The sequence below is a fragment of the Dromiciops gliroides genome, chromosome 4 (genome assembly GCF_019393635.1).
Source record: "Dromiciops gliroides isolate mDroGli1 chromosome 4, mDroGli1.pri, whole genome shotgun sequence".
NCBI classification, from domain to species: Eukaryota; Metazoa; Chordata; class Mammalia; order Microbiotheria; family Microbiotheriidae; genus Dromiciops; species Dromiciops gliroides.
Genome location: NC_057864.1, coordinates 487035856 through 487057717, shown reverse-complemented (window position 1 = coordinate 487057717; position 21862 = coordinate 487035856). Strand labels below are relative to the sequence as shown.

At 41.7% G+C, this 21862-nt stretch overlaps 1 protein-coding gene across 4 annotated transcripts; it reads left to right on the top strand.

Annotated features, from left to right (window-relative positions):
• The first annotated feature begins 34 nt into the window (after positions 1-34).
• LOC122725430 (zinc finger protein OZF-like) lies at positions 35-20546 on the top strand. 4 transcript variants are annotated; one of them, XM_043962540.1, is made up of 5 exons: positions 35-168; positions 4436-4527; positions 8893-9019; positions 11140-11235; positions 16588-20546. In XM_043962540.1, exons 2-5 carry the CDS (start codon positions 4477-4479, stop codon positions 18336-18338), a joined length of 2025 nt encoding a protein of 674 aa, XP_043818475.1. In that variant the 5' UTR covers positions 35-168; positions 4436-4476; the 3' UTR covers positions 18339-20546. The 4 variants fall into 4 exon arrangements, with proteins under 4 accessions (XP_043818475.1, XP_043818477.1, XP_043818479.1 ...); XM_043962542.1 differs by lacking the exon at positions 11140-11235; XM_043962541.1 differs by lacking the exon at positions 35-168 and having other exon boundaries at positions 4178-4527.
• The last annotated feature ends 1316 nt before the right edge of the window (positions 20547-21862 follow it).

The following is a 21862-nucleotide window of genomic DNA, read 5'->3' as shown; positions in this document are numbered from 1 at the left end:
GTCTTCTCGTGAGGCCCGATTTCCAACACTCGTGCCTGTCTCGTGCGTGTCTTCGAGTTTGAACCCACAGCGTTGAGTTGGAGAGTTTACAGACTTCCGCCCGAACCCAACACCTCGCTCCCCCACGCCTCTTGGCGGGGTGCGTCTCCACGCCCCTGAGGCCTTGGGGTGAGTGAGTGCGCAGGCGCAGCGTCTGGGACCTGGCCGTCCCTCCCCCCCCTCCCGCTCTGGACCGAGCTCAGGGGAGTGCGCAGGCGCGGTCAGGGAAGGGCGGGCTCTTGGGGCGTGTCAGTAACTGTGTGAGGGCGCTTGGGTGCCCGGGGCGTATTGTGCAGGTCCGCGTCTGAGTCGGGGAGAGGTTCCTGTAAACTTGTCCCTAGGGGGTGTTCATTCATCAAGCCTTTATTAAGCACCTACTGTGTGCCCAGGCACTGGGCTAAATTCTTGAGGTACCCAGAAAGACAAAGGGCAGCCCCTGCCCTCAGCGAGCTTCCCGTCTAATTGGCAAAGCCACCTGCAAAGCCCCCGGGCGGAGGAGGTGGGGGTACGGGAAGCTTTGACCTGGAGGGGAATCAGGAAGGGCCACAGAAGGAGGCAGAGAGAAGAGAGGCTTGGAGCACAGCCCAGGTCAAATAAATGCCTGAGTCTGGGGGGGAGGGAGGGAGAACATGGCAGGGTGGAGTAAGAAGAAGGGGTGGGGGCTTGGAACTCCAAATAGATTTTATATCTGATCCTGGAGGCAAAAGGGAGCCACAGAAGATTATTGAGCTTCGGAGTGACGTGGTCAGACCTTGGATTTAAGAAAACCACTTTGGTGGCTGACTGGAGGATGGACATTGAGGAGAGGCTTGAGCCAGGCCAAGCAGCTATTCAAATAATCCAGGCCTGAGGTGATGAGGGTCAGCATTCAGGGTACCTACCGGCCAGGGGTGTGCTGGTAGATTTTTTTTTTCCAGTTATAGATTCTCTCCCTTCCTCCTTTCCCTACCCATTGAAGTACTAAGAAACAATACCTAACCTATATATGAAGTAACTCAAAACATATTTCTTCTTTAGCCATGTTCAGGGGAAAAAAAAGAAGAATAAAGAAAAAAATGCTTCACTCTGTGTTCTGAGTCTGTGAGTTCTCTGGAGGTAGTTAGCATTTTTCATGATGAGTCCTTTGGAATTGTCTTGGATCATTGTATGGATCAGAGTAGCCAAGTCTTTCACAGTTGTTTAGTTTTGCAATACTGTTGTTACTTTCTATGGTGTTCTGGTTCTGCTTGTGGTCCCTTTGCATCAGTTCATAGAATTCTTCCCAGGTTTATCTAAAGCCATCCCTTTCATCATTTACAATAATTTTCCATCATATTCACAGTTGCTGGTAGATTTTAAACAACTGACTGTAGGACACACTGTGAAGTTTAATTTGTGTTATTAACATTTTCTCCATCACTTTCTTAATTCTAGACAATCAATAAAACCATAAATCAAGCCTGACTTTTGGCTTTTCTGATTTTTGAGGTGAAAATCCTAATGCTGAAAATATAGCAGTGGGGTTTCATACCTGGCTCTAGCAACCCCCTGGGAGTGTCAGTGTCAGAGGAGAAAAGGGGAAGTTTTTTGACAGGTCTTGGATATGTCTCAGGAAAGGGAATGAAGAGTCCAGATAATGCCTAGGGACTGGGAGGGTGGTGTTGCCCTCTGCAGTAGTTGGGAAGCATGGAAGAGGGGAGAGTTTGGAGGGAAAGAGAATGAGTTCAGATTTGTACATGTCGAATTCAAGATACAAGTCGTTTGTCCAGTAGGCTCTCACAGATGTGTCAATGGAGGTCCAGAGAGAGGTTGAGGCTATTAAAGTGGATCTGAACTGCTTAGAGACGTTGTTGAATTCATGTGGAAATAGTAAGAGGAGGAGAAAATGAGGGGGCCCAGGATAGAGTCTTCCAGCATACCCATGGTCAGCAGGTATGACCTGAGTGAAGATCCAGTAATGGAGACAGAGAAGGAGTAGTCAGAGAGGTAGGAACAGAACAGGGAGAGGCTGGTCTCCCCAGAGCTTAGAGAGAAGAGAGGATCAAGGAGAAAAGGTTAAAAGTGTCAGAGGATGCAGAGAGGAAGAAGGATGAGGACTGAGGAAAGGCCGATAGATCTTGCAATTAAGAGATCGTAGTACGTGTGGAGAGAGAAGTTTCTGTGGAATGGTGAGATCAGAAGCCAGACTGTAGAGAGTTAAGACAGTGAGAGGAAAGGAGGTGGAGGCACCTACTATATTGGGCCTTCTCAGAGAGTTTAGCCACAAAAGGGAGGAGACAGGGGTGATAGTAGGGATTGATGGATCAAGTGAGGGTTTTCTGAGGATGGGGGAGAGGAGCATGTTTGTAAGGCAGTAGGGAAGCAGCCAGTAGATGGGGAAGGATTGAAGACAGGTGACAGTGGGGATGACAGAAGGTACAATCAGCTGGCAGGAAGAATGCTGGGGTCTCATGCACATAGAGGGGTTGGCCTTGACAAGGAGAAAAAGGTGAGATGGGGTGAAAGAGGAGATGGTGTTAGGAGACATCTGGGTGATGTGAGATGGGGGAGAGCAGGAAGTTCATGGTAAAGGACCCCGGTTTTATTAGTTAAATACAAATCAAGGTTCTCAGAATGATGTGGGATGGATATAGGCTCAAATTGATCGTATTGTGAGTGACTACGGGGAGGGCATCATGGAGGTGTCACTTGAATAGGGAAAGGAAAGACAGCTATATTTATAGTATGGATAAATTATCAGTCTCATTATAATAATTTCCACTTTAGGGAGGTACAGGGGAGGGCCTATCCTAATTTGGAGTTCCTGGGGGCTTGAGCCAACCCCAGAGGTGGGTACCTTTTTCTGTGGAGGTGTGTTTTGGGGGTTTACACATCGTAAGGTGAATCTGGGGACAAATTAGGTCTTTTCTGCACATGTTACCTCAACTTGCCAAGGTCAGAATGTTCCATTCCCATGCCTAGCTTCAGAATATTTTGTTTATCAGTTAGAATTTCTATACCCTGTCTGTGTATCATTGTTATAGTTAAGATCTCTATGACCTGCTTCTTTATGTTCTTGTTATGAGTGCTGATTAATGTGGGTAACAAGAACCTAGGCCCTGACTAGTATTAATGAAGGCCCAAATCTTAAGTCATCCTTGACCTGGGGTCTGAATCCCTCTTAGAGCTCAGAGCTAAATTAGAGCTTGGGTCTTAGGTTTTTTTGTTAACCCCTTTTTAGGTACAATTGATAGCTACTATTGATAGGTTATCTGTTAACCCTTTTAGCCTCCTCCATCAAGATGAGAGGATGGGAGGAAGGAAGGCCATGGGAAAGCTGAGGAGGGAGGAGAAGGTTTGGAAGATTCTCTTAGAGATGGGATGATAATGAGGAGGTGGAAAGGTTGCCTAGCAGCGAGGAGAGCATGATGTGCGAAATCCCGTCACCTGGGAGAGATGTTCTTCCTACTTTGCCGTGGCCCCACACACTGCGTTGTCTCGCTGTTTGCTTTCTTGAAAAGTTTCTGAATCAGTGAAGTTCACGTCAAGGCAGTTTGCATGAACAGGATGAGTCCTGAATTACCCTTGGTTCTTGGGATTGGTTTCCCAGCTCCTCCTCCCGCCTCCTTCATTTCTCTAGTGTTAGTACGTCCCCCAGCGATGTAGTGTCCAGCTGGGAACAGGGATCTGAACCCCAGGATGAAGGCTCCAATGAGAGGGATCTTACCTTTAGGCCCCCAGGCCCCAACTTTACTGGGAAGTAAAAGTGGTAGAGAGATATCCCAAGAGAAGGAGCACAGCCCAGGAGAAGACGCCTGTCCTGAGACATTCGCCCAAAGCTTCAGCACCTGAGGTGGAGGAGCTGATCCTGGCATTGCTGGTGGTGCAGCCATTGATTCCACCCTGGCTGGGTGGAGGCAGCTGGAGTGAAGTCAGAGTAGGGAGAAAACAGCAAGGAAGCAAGGACTTGTCTCAGATGTTTGAGGACAGAGGTGAGAATTCTTGAGGTCCTGGTGGGAAGCTGGACTCCTGCCCAGTGGGGGAGACAGAGTGGCTTCCGAGGGAATGTCCTGGGAGGGAAGAAATAAAGAGAGCACCTACCCCCAACCTTTGTGTCTCCACCTCTCTTCTGAACCGTCCATGAGTCGCCATTAGCTGGCCCTGTATCGCCACAACTTCTGACTCATTGAACTGGTCCCATTCTGTCAATCACTAAGCATCTCCCCTTGCCAGTGTGGAGTTAAAGGATCAGATGTCGGATCCAGGTCACAGAAGAGGGTAGAACGAACTCTCAGTGTTGTTGGTGACAGCTCAGGACAAAGAAGAGGGCAAGTTGTGGGAGGTGGGGTCACATCGAGTGTGGAGGTGGACGAGCCTCATGGGTGCTCTGGAGGGCTTTGTGGAGGAGCCACAGGCTGGGCTGTTCTCCCTCCCCCAGGACTGCTTTCTTCTGTGGCTCATCTTCTTCAAGACTACAGCATGGAGGAAGAGGAGGGAATGTCTTCTGGCTTCCACTCAGCCCAGTTACAGGTAAGTTCACTCTCTCCTCCATCATTTCATACCATAATATTCCTTGGTATATAAATAGATTCTTTCCCTTCTCTTTATTACTTTAAGTTGATTCCCTTCCCATCTATATCCTGAGTCTCACTTATTCTCTAGGGAAGTTTGGTTGTTCTAAGTGATGAGATAAAGTTTGTAGATGATTAGACTTTGAATGTCTTCATAATATCAATAGACAGATTTTAGGATGAATGCAGATAGGTTTGTGTGTGTGTGTGTGTGTGGTTATTATAACAAGTTAAATTTTTTTAGGTCTTTATTGAATTTTATTTTCCCCCCAATTACATGTAAAAACAATTTTAACATCCATTTAAGGGGCAGCTAGGTGGCATAGTGGATAGAGCACTGGCCCTGGAGTCAGGAGTACCTGAGTTCAAATCTGGCCTCAGACACTTAACACTTACTAGCTGTGTGACCCTGGGCAAGTCACTTAACCCCAATTGCCTCACTAAAAAAAAAAAAAAGTACAAACATCCATTTAAAACACTGTGTTCCAAATTCTCTTCCTCCCTCCCTGCCCATCCCTCACCCTTAAGAATGCAAGAAATTCTGGGGGCAGCTAGGTGGTGCAGTGGATAAAGCACTGGCCCTGGATTCAGGAGATCCAGCCTCAGACACTTGACACTTACTATCTGTGTGACCCTGGGCAAGTCACTTAACCCTCATTGCCCTACCCCCCCAAAGAAAGTAGATGGTAGGCCCTATTAATGGCAGTGTTTCTGTCGGCACTGCAGTCAAGAATGCACGCAATTCAATATAAGTTATACATGTGTAGTCATGCACAACATCTCCACATTAGTCAGGTTATGAAAGAAAACAGACAAAAAAAACTAAGGAAAAAAACTAAAAAAAAATATACTTCAGTCTGTATTCAGACACCATCACTTCTTTCTTTGGAGATGGATTTCATTTTTCATAAGTCCTTCAGAGTTGTCTTGGATCATTGTATTACTGAGAATAGTTAAGTCATTCACGGCAGATCATCTTACAATATTGTTGTTATTTTGTATACAGTACATTTCACTTTGCATCAGTTCATACAAGTCTTTCCAGGTTTTTCTGATAGCATCCTGTTCATCATTTCTTGTAGCACAGTAGCGTTCCATCATAATCTCATCCCACAGTTTGTTCAGCCATTCCCCAATTGATGGACATCTCCTCAGTTTCAAATTCTTTGCACCAGAAAAGGGCTGCCATAAATATTTTTTGTACATATAGGTCCCTTAACTTTTTGGGTTTTATCTCTTTTTGGATACTGACATAGTAGTGGTTTTACTCAGTCAAAGAGTTTGCAGGGTTTTATAGCCCTTTGGCCATAGTTCCAAATTGCTCTACAGAATGTTTGAATCAGTTTACAACTCCACCAACAGTGTATTAATGTCTCATTTTCCCCATATCCCCTACAACATTTTCTTCTGTCCTATTATCCAATCCAATAGATATGAGGTAGTACCCCAGAATATAACAAGTTAATTAATGGTAAAAGTTTAGTTCATTACTAAGGCCTGAGAAGTTGGACTGGACGATCTCAAATTTCCCTTCCAATTTATTTTTTAGGGGGTGGGGCAATGAGGGTTAAGTGACTTGCCCTGGGTCACACAGCTAGTAAGTGTCAAGTATCTGAGGCCAGATTTGAACTCAGGTGTTCCTGAATCCAGGGCCAGTGCGCTATCTACTGCACCACCTAGCTGCCCCCTCCACATTCCTTTTTAAGTTTAAAACCTTCATTTTTGAAAACTTGTGGTTTTTATCCTTTCCATTTACCTTGTTGTAGTCATTTTGTATATTGCTTTCCTGGCTCTCCTTACCTCAGGCTGCATCAGTTCATGTACAATATGGTAATGTTTCACTGCATCCGGGTGCCTCATTTTCCTCAGGCATTCTTCAGTAAATGGGCATCTTCTTCATTCCAGTCATTTGCTAGCACAGCAGGGTCTCTGGGGCTTTTCTTTTTGTACTTGACCTCCTTGGGGGATATCCCTGGCTGGAGAATCTTTGGAACAAAGGGTTTGGACATTTTAGCCACTTTATTTGCATAATCCTCAATGACTTTCCAGAGCAGGCCACTCTTTCACGGGAACACCAACCATGCATTATTGAGAATTTCCACAACTCCTCCAACACTGAGCATTCCTATCTTCTGTCATCTTTGCCAGTTTGCTGGATAAGATGACTCAGGGTTGTTTCGATTTGCATTTTTCTTATTATTCGTTATTTAAAGCATTCTTTCATATGGTTGTTAATTGTGTTAAAATTTTATCTTGTTCTGGTTCCTTTTTCTACCTCCTGCCACACCCCTCCCCCCATCAGTAGAAGTTTACAAATAGCCAGTGTAATGTAACCATTAGTCATGCAGTGAGATTGCAGAGAACCTGGAAGTCCCATACAGATCGTCCCATAGATAAAGAGAGCACAACTGACTGTCTCATCAGTGAACTACAAGTCTAGCCTGAGACTGAGTTGACAGATCAGGGAAACCGACCACGCCTGACCATGCCTCGTTGCCTGTGGTCCGTAAGCTTCGTGTAATCTCCAGACCAGGTCCTGCTGACAACTGAGATAACTCCAGGACGGCTGGATCAGAGTTGGTCTGGTCTCTGCCAACACACTCTAAAAATGAGACCCGCCCCCCCCCCAACTCCAGCTCCTTCCCCCCTAGCCCTCTCCTACTTCCTGCTGAGTGCTCCCAGCTCCAGTGCATGGTTAGGTCGCTCTGCCTCTCCCTTTGCCATTTGCTGCCCCATGCTGACTGACTTTTTACACCAACCTATCCTGTCCCCATCTATCTCTGCATCCCCATGCCATTTACCTCTGTACTTTCAGTGCCTTATGAAAGTGTGATTGAAGCACAAGTAGCCAAAGAACCAGACATGCCTGCCCCCCACTCAACCCAGAGGGATTCCTTGTACTCCCATCCCCTCATTCCAGACATTAATTAGCTTTGATACACTAAGTTATTGAGTTCCATTATTTCTCCATTTTAAAAATTAGTACAAATGCTTTTGATGGTTGCTGCTTTATAATATAGTTTCAGTTCTAGAAATAGTTCTCCTTAATTTCTATCTTATTTCTTTTGATAGTCCATATTTTTCATTTATTCAAAAGAGGTTTATTATTTTATTAGCTTTTATAGAGTATCCCATTGGTAGTTTGACTGGTGTGTCTTTAAAAATATAACTTTTTTTGGGGGGGGCAGTAAGGGTTAAGTGACTTGCCCAGGGTCACACAGCTAGTAAGTGTCAAGTGTTTGAGGCTGGATTTGAACTCAGGTCCTCCTAAATCCAGGGCTGGTGCTTTATCCACAAAAATATAAATCATTTACTTAGGTAGTATTATCATTTTTATTACATAGCCACAGCCCAGCCATAAACACTGCATATTTACTACAGCTATTTAAAAATCTTTCCTTCCCCCCTCTTAGAGACTGGGTCTCCCTGTCTCCCCCAGCGTGGAAATGCAGAGGCTTCACAGTGGCCCTGTTCACACAGAGATTACAGGCTTGGACCACCATGCCCCATATTCTTTATGTTAAGGGACCTTTGTTATTGGATCTATGCAATGGTACATTGTGTTTTGATAGCCTGACCTCCAGATATTTTATGCATTTTGAAGTCATTTTAAATGGGGTTTTCCTTTCTGTTGTTGTTTCCCTAGATTTTGTTGCCATTATCTAGAAATGCTGTTGGGTTTTGTGGGTTTATTATGTAGCCTATAACATTGCGGGAGCTATTGCCTGAACTATCTCTGTTTCTTTGCTGATTCCCTAGGATTTTCTAAGTAAGTCATCAACATTTGAGGATAATTTTGTCTCCTCTTTGCCTTTGTGTTTTTTGTTTCTTTCTCTTATCTTATTGATATGTTAGCATTTGGGTCACCCTCTCAACTAATAGTGGGAAGAGGGAGACTTCCCTGAAGGAGCTGGGGAGATTGAGGTTGGGGAAGAGAAATTTAAGAGGCATGAGAACTATGCCAAACTGAAGGCTGTCCTGAGGAGGAAGGATAGACGTTCAGTGTGGCCTCAGAGGGTAGAACTAGGCGCTGATGTGGAAAGCACAGAGAAGCTAGTGTGAATGAAGTAAGGCAGAAGCTTCTGAGAGAGCCATTGTAAAGGGTTGTCAGAGGGAATGATCTGATTTTCCCACAAATGTGCATTCTCTACTGTGGTTTTCTTGAGGTTTGTTTATGGGAAGGAAGTTTTCAGGATCAGCTTGAGCAATCAAGGAAAACTGGGTCACCGAGTCTAGGACAAAGTGCTACGCACAGTAACTGGGTCATCAGGAAACATTTGGAGGAGTGTCCCTGCTTGGTTAAACAGGAATGTGTTTGATTCAGGAATCGTTGACATTCAAGGACGTGGCTGTGGACTTCACACAGGAGGAGTGGAGACAACTGGATCCTGCCCAAAGGAACCTATACAGGTTCGTGATGCTGGAGAACTATGAGAACCTCGTCTCCCTCGGTAAGCTCAGCTGCCCTGGGACTCAGGGTCAGGCCCCTGGGGAGTCTTTGCAGGGCTCCCTTGCTGCAGATACTTAGCTGTGTTTTGGACTATTGTGCAAATTGGCTTATTCAACACTATACTTCATGTGGGGAAAGGCTCAGACCCTTTATGGCCTAAAGAATTTCTGTTCTTTGTTCCCAAGTGGAAGGTCTTTGCTTTGTACCAATGGAAATCCCAAAGCTTCCCTGTGCCAGCCCTGAGTCTAGAGCCTCCCTAATCCTTGAGCCCTTCATTCTAAAACCCTTCTTAATGTCCCAGGGGAATTAGGAGACTGCTTCCTCCAGGAAGTCTTCCCTCCTCTTCTTCCTGGGATCCTGGGGCACCTTGGAGCTCTGTGTTGTGTGGATTCCACTCTTTCTAGACTTGACGCCCCGTGAGTCAAGAGGACATCATGTCTTAGGGTAACTTTGTATCTCCCCACATCCCCCCCACAGGAAATACTTGATAAATGCTAAATGAAGCCTAAGAATATATACATCGCCTCAGGGAAGATCCCAGATCACAGGTGTGAACACACTATTGCCCTGCCCTAAAAACTGCCTCTTACTCTGGGGTCCAGCCAGACTGGTGCACTTGCTTTTCTCCTCTCCTTGTAAAACTGAATGACTAGCGATGCCTGCCCAGGATCTTCTAGTATTTTCTCTATGTTTTATTTTTTATCCCTGCTTACATACGTATGTGCAGTTTCTCTTGATGGAAAGTGTGCAACAATTATTTCATTTTTGTCTTTCTATCCCTAGTGCCTCGCACTGTTCTTGACCCAGGATAGAGGCTTAAGATACATGTATTTCAGGTGAAATCTATGGAAAGGTCTTAACTTTTCAGCTCAGAGTGTGTAAAATGAACTCTCTTTCTCAGCCATCTGTGACCCACTCTCAAGTCCTTAAAAGAATCTGTGATCTCGGGTTCAAGGTGCTTTTAATGATGCAGATTTACCCCCGACTCCCCACTGTGAATATCTTTCATGTCTTCCCATCAGCTCATGACTGGGGATCCACATACCATGCTGAAGGCCTTCATTGCTTTCTCTTGGCATCATTGGGGAGCTAGGTGAGCCATCCTGTGCACACCCCCCACGACTAGGCTGTCTTCTCTCTGTGTCCTGTACTTCCTTGATGACGTGTCTTTTCTGGAGCTCCTCATGTTTACTGGGATGCAGCCTGTGTGCCCTCATCAGTGCCTTGCCACTGCCCACAGTGTCACCTTCATGTTTAATTCTCTGGGCACTGCTATATTCCATTCTATTCAGCCCACAAACAGAGGGTTGGTATTACAAAGATGGGCCTTTGTTTCCATTGGAACCCTCTGGTCATCGAAGGAGATTTGTAATTTCCATGTAAGCTTAACAACAGTGGTGGATGAGAGATTCTCTGTGGACAGTCCTTATTAAGTGCCTACTATGTGCGAGGTACTACTATGTGCAAAGTGCTGCTGATACATATACAAGAAAACAAGATCTGTGCTCAAAGAACTTACATTCTAATAGAGGGGAGCTGGAAATCAGAGAACAGGAAATGGGAAGAGGAGGGAGAGAGAGTGGGGCTCCACAGCGGGTAAGGCTTCTGGTGAAAAGGTGGAGCCATCTGGAGATCGAGCTGAACTGGGAAAGGTCCCCTAGACCAGAGATGTCAAACACTGGTCCACAGCACTACTAAGTATGGCCTAAACTAAACTTAAATGTAGTTCCTGTCTGATTTTTATGAGTTGGCATAGTAATAAAAAAAGAAAAAATATAAATGTGTTGCTTTCTAAGTCAATATGTAATCTTCAAGGATCTTTATGTGTGGTTTGGTGGCCCCAGTTCTCACAATATTAAAAACAACAACAACCACCCAAAACCCAACCAGCTTCATTATTCCTAGGTTAGAAATCCCAGATGGAGAGCTTGGCTACTAGTCTGTGTATATGGAAATAACAGAAAAAATGGACATGTTGGGCCAAGAATAGTGACCTGTACTCCCTAGAGTACAAAACAGAATATACTCCAGATGTTGTTCCTTAGCTTTACCATGAATAGAACGTAGGTCTTTGCATGTTTTCTGTTCCTAGAACTTTATCATTTCTATGCCTATATGTAGGGCTTCCTGTTTCCAAAATGGATGTGATCTCACTATTGGAGAGAGGGGAGGCACCATGGCGGCCTGAGAGACGTGGCCTCCCAGGCCTTTGTCATGGTGAGTGAGTGATCTTCTCTATCCCTTGTTTGTTCAAGAACTCTTCCCCTGTCTGTATTGTATATCTTGTCCCCAGTTGTCTAATGTGTTCATTTCATGACTCTTTTTTACTTTAATTTTTTAAAGTATTTTATTATTTTTCAGTTATATATAAGGATAGTTTTCAACATTTGTTTGCACAGAATGTTTAGTTCCAATTTTTTTTCTCCCACCCTCCATTCTGTCCCCATCACGGAAAGCAGTCTGATATAGGTTGTATATGTACAATCACATTAAACATATTTCTACATTAGTCATCTTGTGAAAGAAGAATCAGAACACAAGGGAAAAACCTCACAAAAGAAGGAAAAAAAACCAGTCCAATAGTAGAAACAGTATGGTTCAATCTGCATTCATAATTCATAGTTCTTTTTTCTGGATGTTGAGAACATTTTCTATCATGAGTTCTTTGAAACTGTTTTGGATCATTGCACTGCTGAGAAGAGCCAAGTCTGTCACCATCGTTCATCACACAATGTTGCTGTTACTGTGTACAATGTTCTCCTGGTTCTGCTCTTCTTAGTCAGCATCAGTTCATGTAAGTCCTTCCACATTTCTCTGAACTTCTCCTGCTCATCATTTCTTACAGCACAATAGTATTCCATTACATTCATATAGCGTAACTTGTTCAGCCATTCCCCAATTGATGGGCATGCCCTCGATTTCCAATTCTTTGCTACCACAAAGAGAGTTGCTGTAAATATTTTTGTACATGTGGGTCCTTTTCCCTTTCCTATGGTCTCTTTGGGATACAGCCCTAGCAGTGGTACCACTGGGTCAAAGGGTATGAACAGTCCCATAGCCCTTTGGGCATAGTTCCAAATTGCTCTCCAGAATGGTTGGATCAGTTCACAGCTCCACCAACAATGTTAGTGACCTTTTTCATCTACATCATTTATCTCTCAGGAATTTGTTGTGCTTTATGGTATGAGTTGTTGGTCTAAGTCTAATTTCTCTGACTCCTTTCTAATTTTCCGGCATTTCCTATTCAGTGCTTATGTACTATCAGAAGTTGTTGACATTGGGTTACTATTATGTTCAGTTACTTTTGCATCTTTTGTTCTTAATCCATTCCATTGATCAACTTGTCTTTCTTTTTTTAAACCAGTATCAGATTATGTTAATGAGTACAGCTTTGTGGTAGGGCATCTAGGTGGTACAGTATATAGAGCACTGGCCATGAAGTTGGAAGGACTTGAGTTAAAATCTGACCTCAGAAACTTACTAGCTATGTGACCCTGGGCAAGTCACTTAACCCCAATTGCCTTAAACATCCAAGGCTATCTCCAGTTACAAAAGTCATTGGACCCAGATGGCTCTGGAGGAGAGAGTGAGGTTGTTTTTTGCATAGCCTTGCTTCACTTCAATTCATTGCAAGTCGTGACATCACCCCCATGTCATGGTCCTCTTTGAGAATGAAGAACAAACCACAATAGCTTTGTGTTGTACTTTGAGATCTGGCACTGCTAAACCCTACTCCTTGGTGTGTCTTTTCATTGTTTCTCCATTTGGTCTCTTCAGTTTCCTCTTGTCTCTTGCCTCATGTGTTCATTCCATTCACATGGTTACTACTCAGCCCCTCATTACCTCTTGCCTAGACTATTGCAGTAGCTTCCTCATTGGTCTGTCTGCCTCAAGTATCTATTTTGTGTGATGTACTCACTTTTACAGGGTAAGTTATTCTTTGTTATAAGTCTTTTAATCATTATGCCTTAAGAATTAGAAATCGTAAAGAATTAATTGTTATTTGAGGTTTTTATAACCCTATCTTTTGGCTAGAATTAAAAAAAAAAACTCGACACGCACACTAACCTCTGGGGCTCTGCAAACCGCACAGTGCTCCACCCACTGGTTGTAGCCATCATCACCACTCACCGACGCCTACATGAGCCTGACAAAATTATAATGATTGGAAGCCTAGTGAGGGCAGTCATTTGACTGTCAGAGCAGCCAGCTAATTGGCTGGGGGCTGCCTGGAGTTTGCTGGGAAGGGGGAGGAGAATTGGCCATTCTATCTGGAAGCTGGAAGGCGACAGGAACGCTGCTGTGTATTCTCAGCTGATTCCTGGGCGGTGGTGTTTTTCAGGTTGTATAATTTCCCTTTTCCCATCTAATTTCCTTTCCTTTGATCCTACTGATCCTGTTTGTGTTGTTGTTGTTGTTGTTTTTTTAATTCGTTCTTGTTAAAATAAATCCTGCTCTGTTTTGAGGGAGGCTGCCGGTCTCCTTCCTTGCCCCAATATTGCGGTGAGCCGCTTAGCTAACACTCCCCAACTAAAAATTGGTCACCACAAAATTGAGGAGATGCCCATCAACTGGGAATGGCTGAACAAATTGTGGGATGAGATTATGATGGAACACTTTTGTGCTGTAAGAAATGGTGAGCAGGATGCTCTCAAAAAAACCTGGAAAGACTTGCAAGAGCTGATGTAAAACGTACTATATATAAAGTAACAGCAATATTGTAAGATTATCAGCTATGAATGACTTGGCTATTCTCAGTAATACAGTGATCTAAGACAACTCTGAAGGACTTATGATGAAAAATGAGATCCATCTCCAGAGAAAGAACTGATGGTGTCTGAATACAGATTGAAACATAATTTTTTTTAGTTTATTTTTCTTGAGTTTTTTTGTCTGTTTTCTTTCATAACCTGATTAATATGGAAATATTTTGCATGACTACACATGTATAACTTATATTGAATTGCTTTCATTCTTAAGAGGGGGAGGGTGGGGAGGGAGGGAGAAAGATAATTTGGAGCACAAAGTTTTCAAGATGGATGTTAAAATTGTTTTTACATGTAATTGGGGAAAAATAAAATTCTAAATAAATGGAAAAGAAAGCAAAAAAAATCTTTATGCCTTTTGGAATAGAGTATAGCAAAATTTCCTCTCCTTTGTAGTAACTGTTGCATAATCTGGAATGCAGACTTGACTTGACCACTTGACTGTGGTGCCTTGGGATTTGAACTCTTTTTGGATGCTTGTGGGTTTTTTTTGTTTTGTTGGCTTTTTTTAATATGGATTCTATAGATTTTGACTGTGATGTAATTTTTTTTTAAGAGGAATTCTCTGTCTTCCTGATTTAGATTTTTTTCCAGGAGATTTTTGATAGATGCATTCTATTTAACTTTGCCCACTGGTTCTAATAGATCTGGGTAGGTTTGTTTTGTTTTGTTTTGTTTTGTTTTTGTTGTTGTTTTTTTGGTGAGGCAATTGGGGTTAAGTGACTTGCCCAGGGTCACACAGCTAGTAAGTGTTAAGTGTCTTGCTGGATTTGAACTCAGGTCCTCCTGAATCTAGGACTGGTGCTCTATCCACTGCGCCATCTAGCTGCCCCCTGGGTAGTTTTCTTTTATGATTTAATGAAATATGGTACCTATGTTTTTAGGGAATATAATGAGTCTTAAATTTCTTCTCCTCAATCTGTTTTCCAGGTTCCTTGTATTTAATAGTAGTTGCCTTACATTTGTTTCTGTTTTTTTCCAATCTTTTGACTTTGTTCTTATTTTTCATGTTATCTTATGGAGCTATTAAGTTCTAATTGCTCATTTCCATTCATCTGGGTATCTGCTCCTTTAGTAAGGTTTTCTACCTTCTAAACTATTTATTCTCCAATTTTTCTTTCATTTTTTACCTCTTATTTAATTTCTTCTAGGTACTCTTCTTGTCCTTGCAGCCTGGCCATTCTTTAAAGCTGTATTTAAACTTATAGAGTTATTATCTTCTTCTAGATTTATCTCTTAGGCTTCTCTTAATCCATGGTATTTCTTTATCATGTTAGGCACCTTCTTCTCTTTACTCATTCCTCTAACCTCAGTGACTGGAGCTGAGAATGAGTGGTTGAGCTCTGCTTATTCCTGTGCCCCTCTGGAATCTGGATGCTATTCCTACCTCTGCTCTTCTGCTTTGTTTATAGTTCTTTACTAACATAAAAATACTGTTACGAATATTTTGGTGTTTATGCATCCTTTCTTCCTGTCTTTGGCTTCTTTGTAGTATGTACCTCACAGTGGTCAAAGGGTATGGATATCTTAGTGGCTTTCTGACCATAATTCCAAGTTGTGGTTGGTTCAGTTCACAGTTCCACCAAGAGTATGCCAGTGTAAAGCATTAATCAAGAAAGAGACTAAAATGCCTTAACACTTTGAGCCAGAAGTCCCACTGATAGGCATATATATAGCCAAGGGAGATCAAAGACAGAATGGTTATTTATTTATTTATATATATGTTCACATATGTGTGCATGTATGTATATACACACATACACACACATACATATATATATGTTCTTACATTCCCCCCCATTATTTCCTGTGAGAGTTTCAATATCTATTCCTCCAAATGAATTCTTATTTTGTCTAGCTCCATAAAAAATGACCTTGGGGGGCAGCTAGGTGGCACAGTGGATAAAGCACTGGCCCTAGATTCAGGAGGACCTGAGTTCAAATCCAGCCTCAGACACTTAACACTTACTAGCTGTGTGACTCTGGGCAAGTCACTTAATCCTCATTGCCCTGCCCCCCCTCCAAAAAAAAAACCTAATTAGTATTGTCAATTTTTATTATTTGGGCCCATCTCAATCTCGAACAATTCATGTACCTCTGATATTTAAGTTTTTCTTTATATCAAAATTGTATTTATGTTTTGAGTGTACTTTGGTAGACTAACAAATATTTTGTTCCTTTTGTATTTATTTTTATGGGGAATTCTGTTTCTATTTTTTTCCTTCTGTATTTTATATTTGATACTATTGATTTTGTAGCTTTATTTTATATAGTGTATCATCAGTCCCATGATTATATCAATAATAGATGCAGAAAACATCTGTGACCACGTATAACATTCATTTAGGCTAAAATACTTTATAAAGTCTAGGCTTAGATGGTACATTTTTTGTTTTGGTTGCAGGGCAGTGAGGATTAAATGACTTGCCCAAGGTCACACAGCTAGTAAGTGTCAAGTGTCTGAGGCCGGATTTGAACTCAGGTCCTCCTGAATCCAGGGCCGGTGCTTTATCCACTGTGCCACCTAGCTGCCCCAAGATGGTGCATTTTTAATGTGAGGGCAGTTATATGAATAAAATTAAAAGTTAGTATTTTTTATAATTGTCTTTAACTTTAGTTCCCCTTGTTCTACATGGTCCATTACATTGTCCACTCACTACATGGCCATATTACTTGTGCTACATGGCCCAAATATACATCATGTTCTTTGTGTAAGAGATGTTAACTAAAAGTTGAAGGTTCTTTTCAATCCATCCAACTGTGATGAGTGACCTTTTTTTTTTCCTTTTTTTCACTTCTTCAGATTCTTTTACTTGGCAGACCATGTTTGAAACCAAGGACTCAAATGTAATTCAGGGCATTTGCCTGAGACCATCAGCAAAGAAAAGTCTGCCAAATGACAGTCCCTGGCATCCCAAAATGAGACAAGTTGGGGAATATGACACAGAGAACCCTATGGGCAACCAGGATGGATATTGTCAACAAGCAACAGTCACTCCCAGAGCAACTTCTATTGGGAGAAGTTTTAGTCTAGCATCAGTCTTTCTTAAACTGTGGAGAAGTAGTATGGAAGAAAATCTCCCTAAATATAAAACACTGGGACAGAACTACAGGGATTTTTCAGACCTAATTACATGTAATACTTTTTCCTTAGGAAAGAATCTTTCTAAATACAGCACATACAGGAAGCCCTTCAATTACCACTCAGACCTAATTAAATTTCATAGAGAACAAGCTGGAGAAAAGCTACATGCATACAATGAATGTGGGAAGTCTGTTGGCAGAAGGTCAAGTATTAATGAACTCCAGAAAATTTATATTGGAGAGAAACATTATGGATGTAATCAGTATGGGAAAGCCTTTACCCACAGGAAGAGCTTGACCAAATTTAAAAGAATTCATACTAGAGACAAACTCTTTGAATGTAAAGAATGTGAGAGAACCTTCAGCCAAAAGGCATACCTTATTTATCATCAGAAAATCCACACTGGGATGAAACCCTTTGAATGTAATGAATGTTGGAAAACTTTCAATAAGAGGGGACATCTTATTAGACATCAGAGAACTCATACTGGAGTCAAACCTTTTGAATGTAATGTGTGTGGGAAAGGCTTCAGCCAAAGGGGAAACCTTATTAGCCACCAGAGAACTCATACTGGAGAGAAACCCTTTGCATGTAATGAATGTGGAAGAGCCTTTAGTCGGAGGACACATCTCATTTATCATCAGAGAAATCACACTGGAGTGAAACCCTTTGAGTGTAATGAATGTGGAAAAGGCTTCATCCAGATGGGGAGTCTTAATAGACATCAGAGAGCTCATACTGGGGTGAAACCCTTTGAATGTAATGAATGTGGGAAAGCCTTCCAAGAGAAGGGATGCCTTAAGAGACATCAGAGGATACATAGTGGAGTGAAACCCTTTGAATGTAATGAATGTGGCAAGACCTTCAGTAAGCTAGAAACCCTTATTAGCCATCAGAGAACTCATACTGGAGTGAAACCTTTTGAATGTAATGAATGTGGAAAAGCCTTCCAAGAAAGGGGATGCCTTAATAGACATCAGAGAACTCATACTGGAGTGAAACCATTTGAATGTAATGACTGTGGGAAAGCCTTCCAGGAGAGAGGATGCCTTAATAGACATCAAAGGACTCATACTGGACTGAAACCCTTCACATGCAATGAATGTGGAAAAGCCTTCCGTGAGCGGGGATGCCTTAATAGACATCAGAGAACTCATACTGGAGTAAAATCATTTACATGTAATGAATGTGGGAAGGCATTCAGTGAGAAAGGAAAACTTATTAGACATCACAGAACTCACACTGGAGAGAAAACATTTGGATGTAATGAATGTGGGAAAAACTTTAGCCGAAGAGCAAATCTTCTTAGACATCAAAGAACTCATACTGGAGAGAAATCTCTTACATGCAATGTATATGAAAAAGCCTTTAGTGAAAGCACACACTTCATTTATCATCAAAGAATTCATACTGGAGAGAAGTCCTTTGACTGTGATGAATTTGGAAATGTCTTTAGCCAGCTTGCATAACTTATCCATCAGAAAATACATAACTTATTATCTATCAGAAAACACATCCTTGAGTGAAACCTTTTGAAGGTAGGGAAGGCTTTAACAAGAAGGGATGCCTTATTAGACAATAGAATTTATACTGGAATGAACCTTTTTTTAATATAATAAATACGGGCAGCTAGGTGGCGCAGTGGATAGAGCATTGGCCCTGGATTCAGGAGGACCTGAGTTCAAATCCGGCCTTAGACACTTGACACTTACTAGCTGTGTGACCCTGGGCAAGTCACTTAACCCCAATTGCCTCACCAAAAAACAAACAAACAACAACAACAACAACAACAAAAATAATATAATAAATACATTCATTTAGAACAGTAGGCTAAAGTAAATGTCCATTAAGAGGCAACTGGTGGCTCAGTGAATAGAGCATTGGGCTTGGAGTCAGGAAGACCTGAGTTCAAATCCAGCCTCAGACATTTGCTAGCTGTGTGATCCTGGGCAAGTTTTGCCTAACAAACTGGATCCATTGGGGAAGGAAATGGCAAACCACTTCAGCATCTTTGCCAGGAAAACCCCAAATGGGGTCATGAAGGGCTGGACACATCTGAAATGACTAAATAACAATAACCCAAAAAATGTCTGTTGATTGGAGAATGGATAAAGAAATTATGTTACGAATACAGTGATTTAATACCACACTTATAGAAATGAATAGGAAGAATTCAGAGAAACATGAAAGACATATGAACTTCCACAGTGTAAAGTTCGACCCAGGGGAATGAGAAAATATACCTCCCTTCCTTCTTTGCAAAGGGGGCTAGAGATATATAACATTATATTATTTTTGAGTACATTTAATAAAAGTACCCTGACATACAGACTCTGAGCAAGATCAGTTTATTAACGGTGATATGTATAATGATATGTATAACTGTTAACAAAGTGGGTCACATGGGCAACTTCAGCAAAGCCAGTGACCCCCAGAGAAGGAGAAAATGCTCTTTATTAACTTAGGACAAAGGAGAGTTGGAAGGCATGGAGACAAGGTGATAGGTTGTAAGGTTGGGACAGGAATATTTTGATTGGTTATACTGAGAAAAATGGGCTGGCATTCAGGTAAAGCTAATCATGTCCCTCTCTAATAATTAAAGAATGTTCATTGGTTTATGGAACCCATCTGTATCTTTAGTCTTTGCAAGGGATCACAACTAACAGACTTGCTGTCCCCTTAGAAGACAAAGAAACTCCTTTAAATACACAAAAATAGGGAAGGACAGAAAATGTATCTTTTAGGGATGGTAATTTTGTGGGACTAAACAAACATATCCATGAACTATCCTAGGAGATACCAGCATAATAGATAACATTTCTTTTAAACTAACCTTAAACTAGCTCAGCTGGTTGTAGATCCAGTTACAAAATCAATACAGCTTAAAATCTGTTACATTGAGGAATCAGTACAGTAGAAATCAATACAGAAGAAATTAGAGGTAATGTCAATTGTGATATTTTCAAAATACACTATCAGAATTGTTTAGTGTATTGATTACTTTTGCTTAACTGTTTTTTTCCTCTCCATTCTTTGTTAAATTGAATATTTCTCTGGATAGGAAAGGAAAGAGGAATAGATTCAGAAAAAAAAAGGTGACATAAAAGCAATATGTTAACAGTAACCTATACTAATATTATTTGGTTCTCCTCTCCCCCCAACCCAGGGTTACTAAATTGATAGATCAGAGGAGTGCTGTAGATAAGGTTTATTTCAACTTTAGCAAACGATTGGAGTAAGCCTAAAGCTATTCTTAGGGGTTAGAAAATAGTAAAATAGAATGTTCCAAAATAGGTTGAATGGTTAGCTCCAAAGAGTATTCAATGAGTATGTCAAATTATAAGGAGTATAGTGGTATGCTTTTACTGATGATGGACACAGACATAGCATAATTTTCAGATTTGTAGATGACAGATTTTGGAGGGATAACTAACATACTGGAACAGTCAGCATCTAAGATCTGGATCCCAGTCTCTGGCCGAATTTTAAAGGATGAAATTTAATGATAAATGTTAATTCAGGGGTTGCTAGGTGGCATGATGAATAAAGTGGAAGATATGCAGTCAGGAAAACCTGAGTTCAAATTCATCTTCAGTGACTTACTAGCTGTGTGACTATGGGCAAATCACTAAACTCTGACTCAGTTTCCTCATCTGTAAAATGAACTGGAGAAGGCAATGGCAAACCACCCCAGAATCTTTGCCAAGAAAACTCCAAATGAGGTCACAAAGAGACATGATTGAAACAACTGAACAACAATAAAATATTAATTTAATTTAGGCATGATCTAATAGCAGTTGGGGGGGGGGGCAGGGCAGTGAGGGTTAAGTGACTTGCCCAAGGTTGCAGAGCTAGTAAGTGTCAAGTGTCTGAGACCAGATTTGAACTCAGGTCCTCCTGAATCCAGGGCTGGTGCTCTATCCACTGTACCGCCTAGCTGCCCCCCAACAGCAATTTTTTAAAAAGTGGTTTAGGGGCAGCTAGGTGGTGCACTGGATAAAGCACCGGCCCTGGAGTCAGGAGTACCTGAGTTCAAATCCAGCCTCAGACACTTAACACTTACTAGCTGTGTGACCCTGGGCAAGTCACTTAACCCCAATTGCCTCACCAAAAAAAAAAAAAAAAGTGGTTTTGTTTTTTTAATATTGAAAGCTCAATCTGAGTTATTTGTGTGATATTACAACCAAGAAATACAGTGCCATCTTTGTGAGGTATAGTTTCCAAAAATGAGGAGGTAATAGTCACACTCTGTTCTGGTCAGACAATATCTGCATTATTGTGTTTGGTTCTTGGCAGCACATTTAAAGGACATTGTTAATGTGACTTTATTCCAAAGGAGGGTGACCCAGCATGTTGGAGGGCTTTGGATTCATAACATGAGTGCCATGGTCTTCAGACATTTAGAGGACTATCGAGTGGAAGAGGGATTAGGCTTGTTCTGCTTGACTCTTAAAAGGCAAAGAACTAGAAGAGTGGAAATTCCCAAAAGGCACCTTCTAAAAAAACCTTCTCCCAAGAGCAATTCAGACTTGGAGTGAGTTGTTTCAGAAGCCAGTGAGGTCCCCCAAATTGAAGATCTTTTAAGATTGATTAATGGCAACAACAAAAAATACAAATTGAAAAATAAAATGAAGATTGAATGACCACCAAGCAGTGGTCAAAAGATTCTTTTTTGAATGTGGGTTGGAATAGATTAACATTAAGGACCTTTCCAACTTGAAATTCTGTGCTTTTGTCTGAATCAGTGATACAGTGACTGTTGCAAAGACTTCAGTTAGAGAGTGTGCAATAGTAATTATCCGAGAAATACTCATTGGAGATGTAGCAATGAGAAAGAGAGATTATATCCTTTTCCTGGCATGAGTGACTCCCAGTGTAAACTACTCACTATTTCAATGTAAAATGAGCAGTCATTCCCAAGCTCCTTTGTATCTCCTCTTCTTCAGTTCCTCTGGTGTGTGAGCCATTGAGCAAATTTTCTTTGTTCTGCTTC

Coding starts and splice junctions, on each gene's coding strand:
- LOC122725430 (XM_043962540.1), top strand. CDS start 4,477: ATGGAGGAAGAGGAGGGAATGTCTTCTGGCTTCCACTCAGCCCAGTTA. Junction 9,020..11,139: donor TGAGAACCTCGTCTCCCTCG/GTAAGCTCAGCT, acceptor GCCTATATGTAG/GGCTTCCTGTTTCCAAAATG. Junction 11,236..16,587: donor CCTCCCAGGCCTTTGTCATG/GTGAGTGAGTGA, acceptor TCACTTCTTCAG/ATTCTTTTACTTGGCAGACC.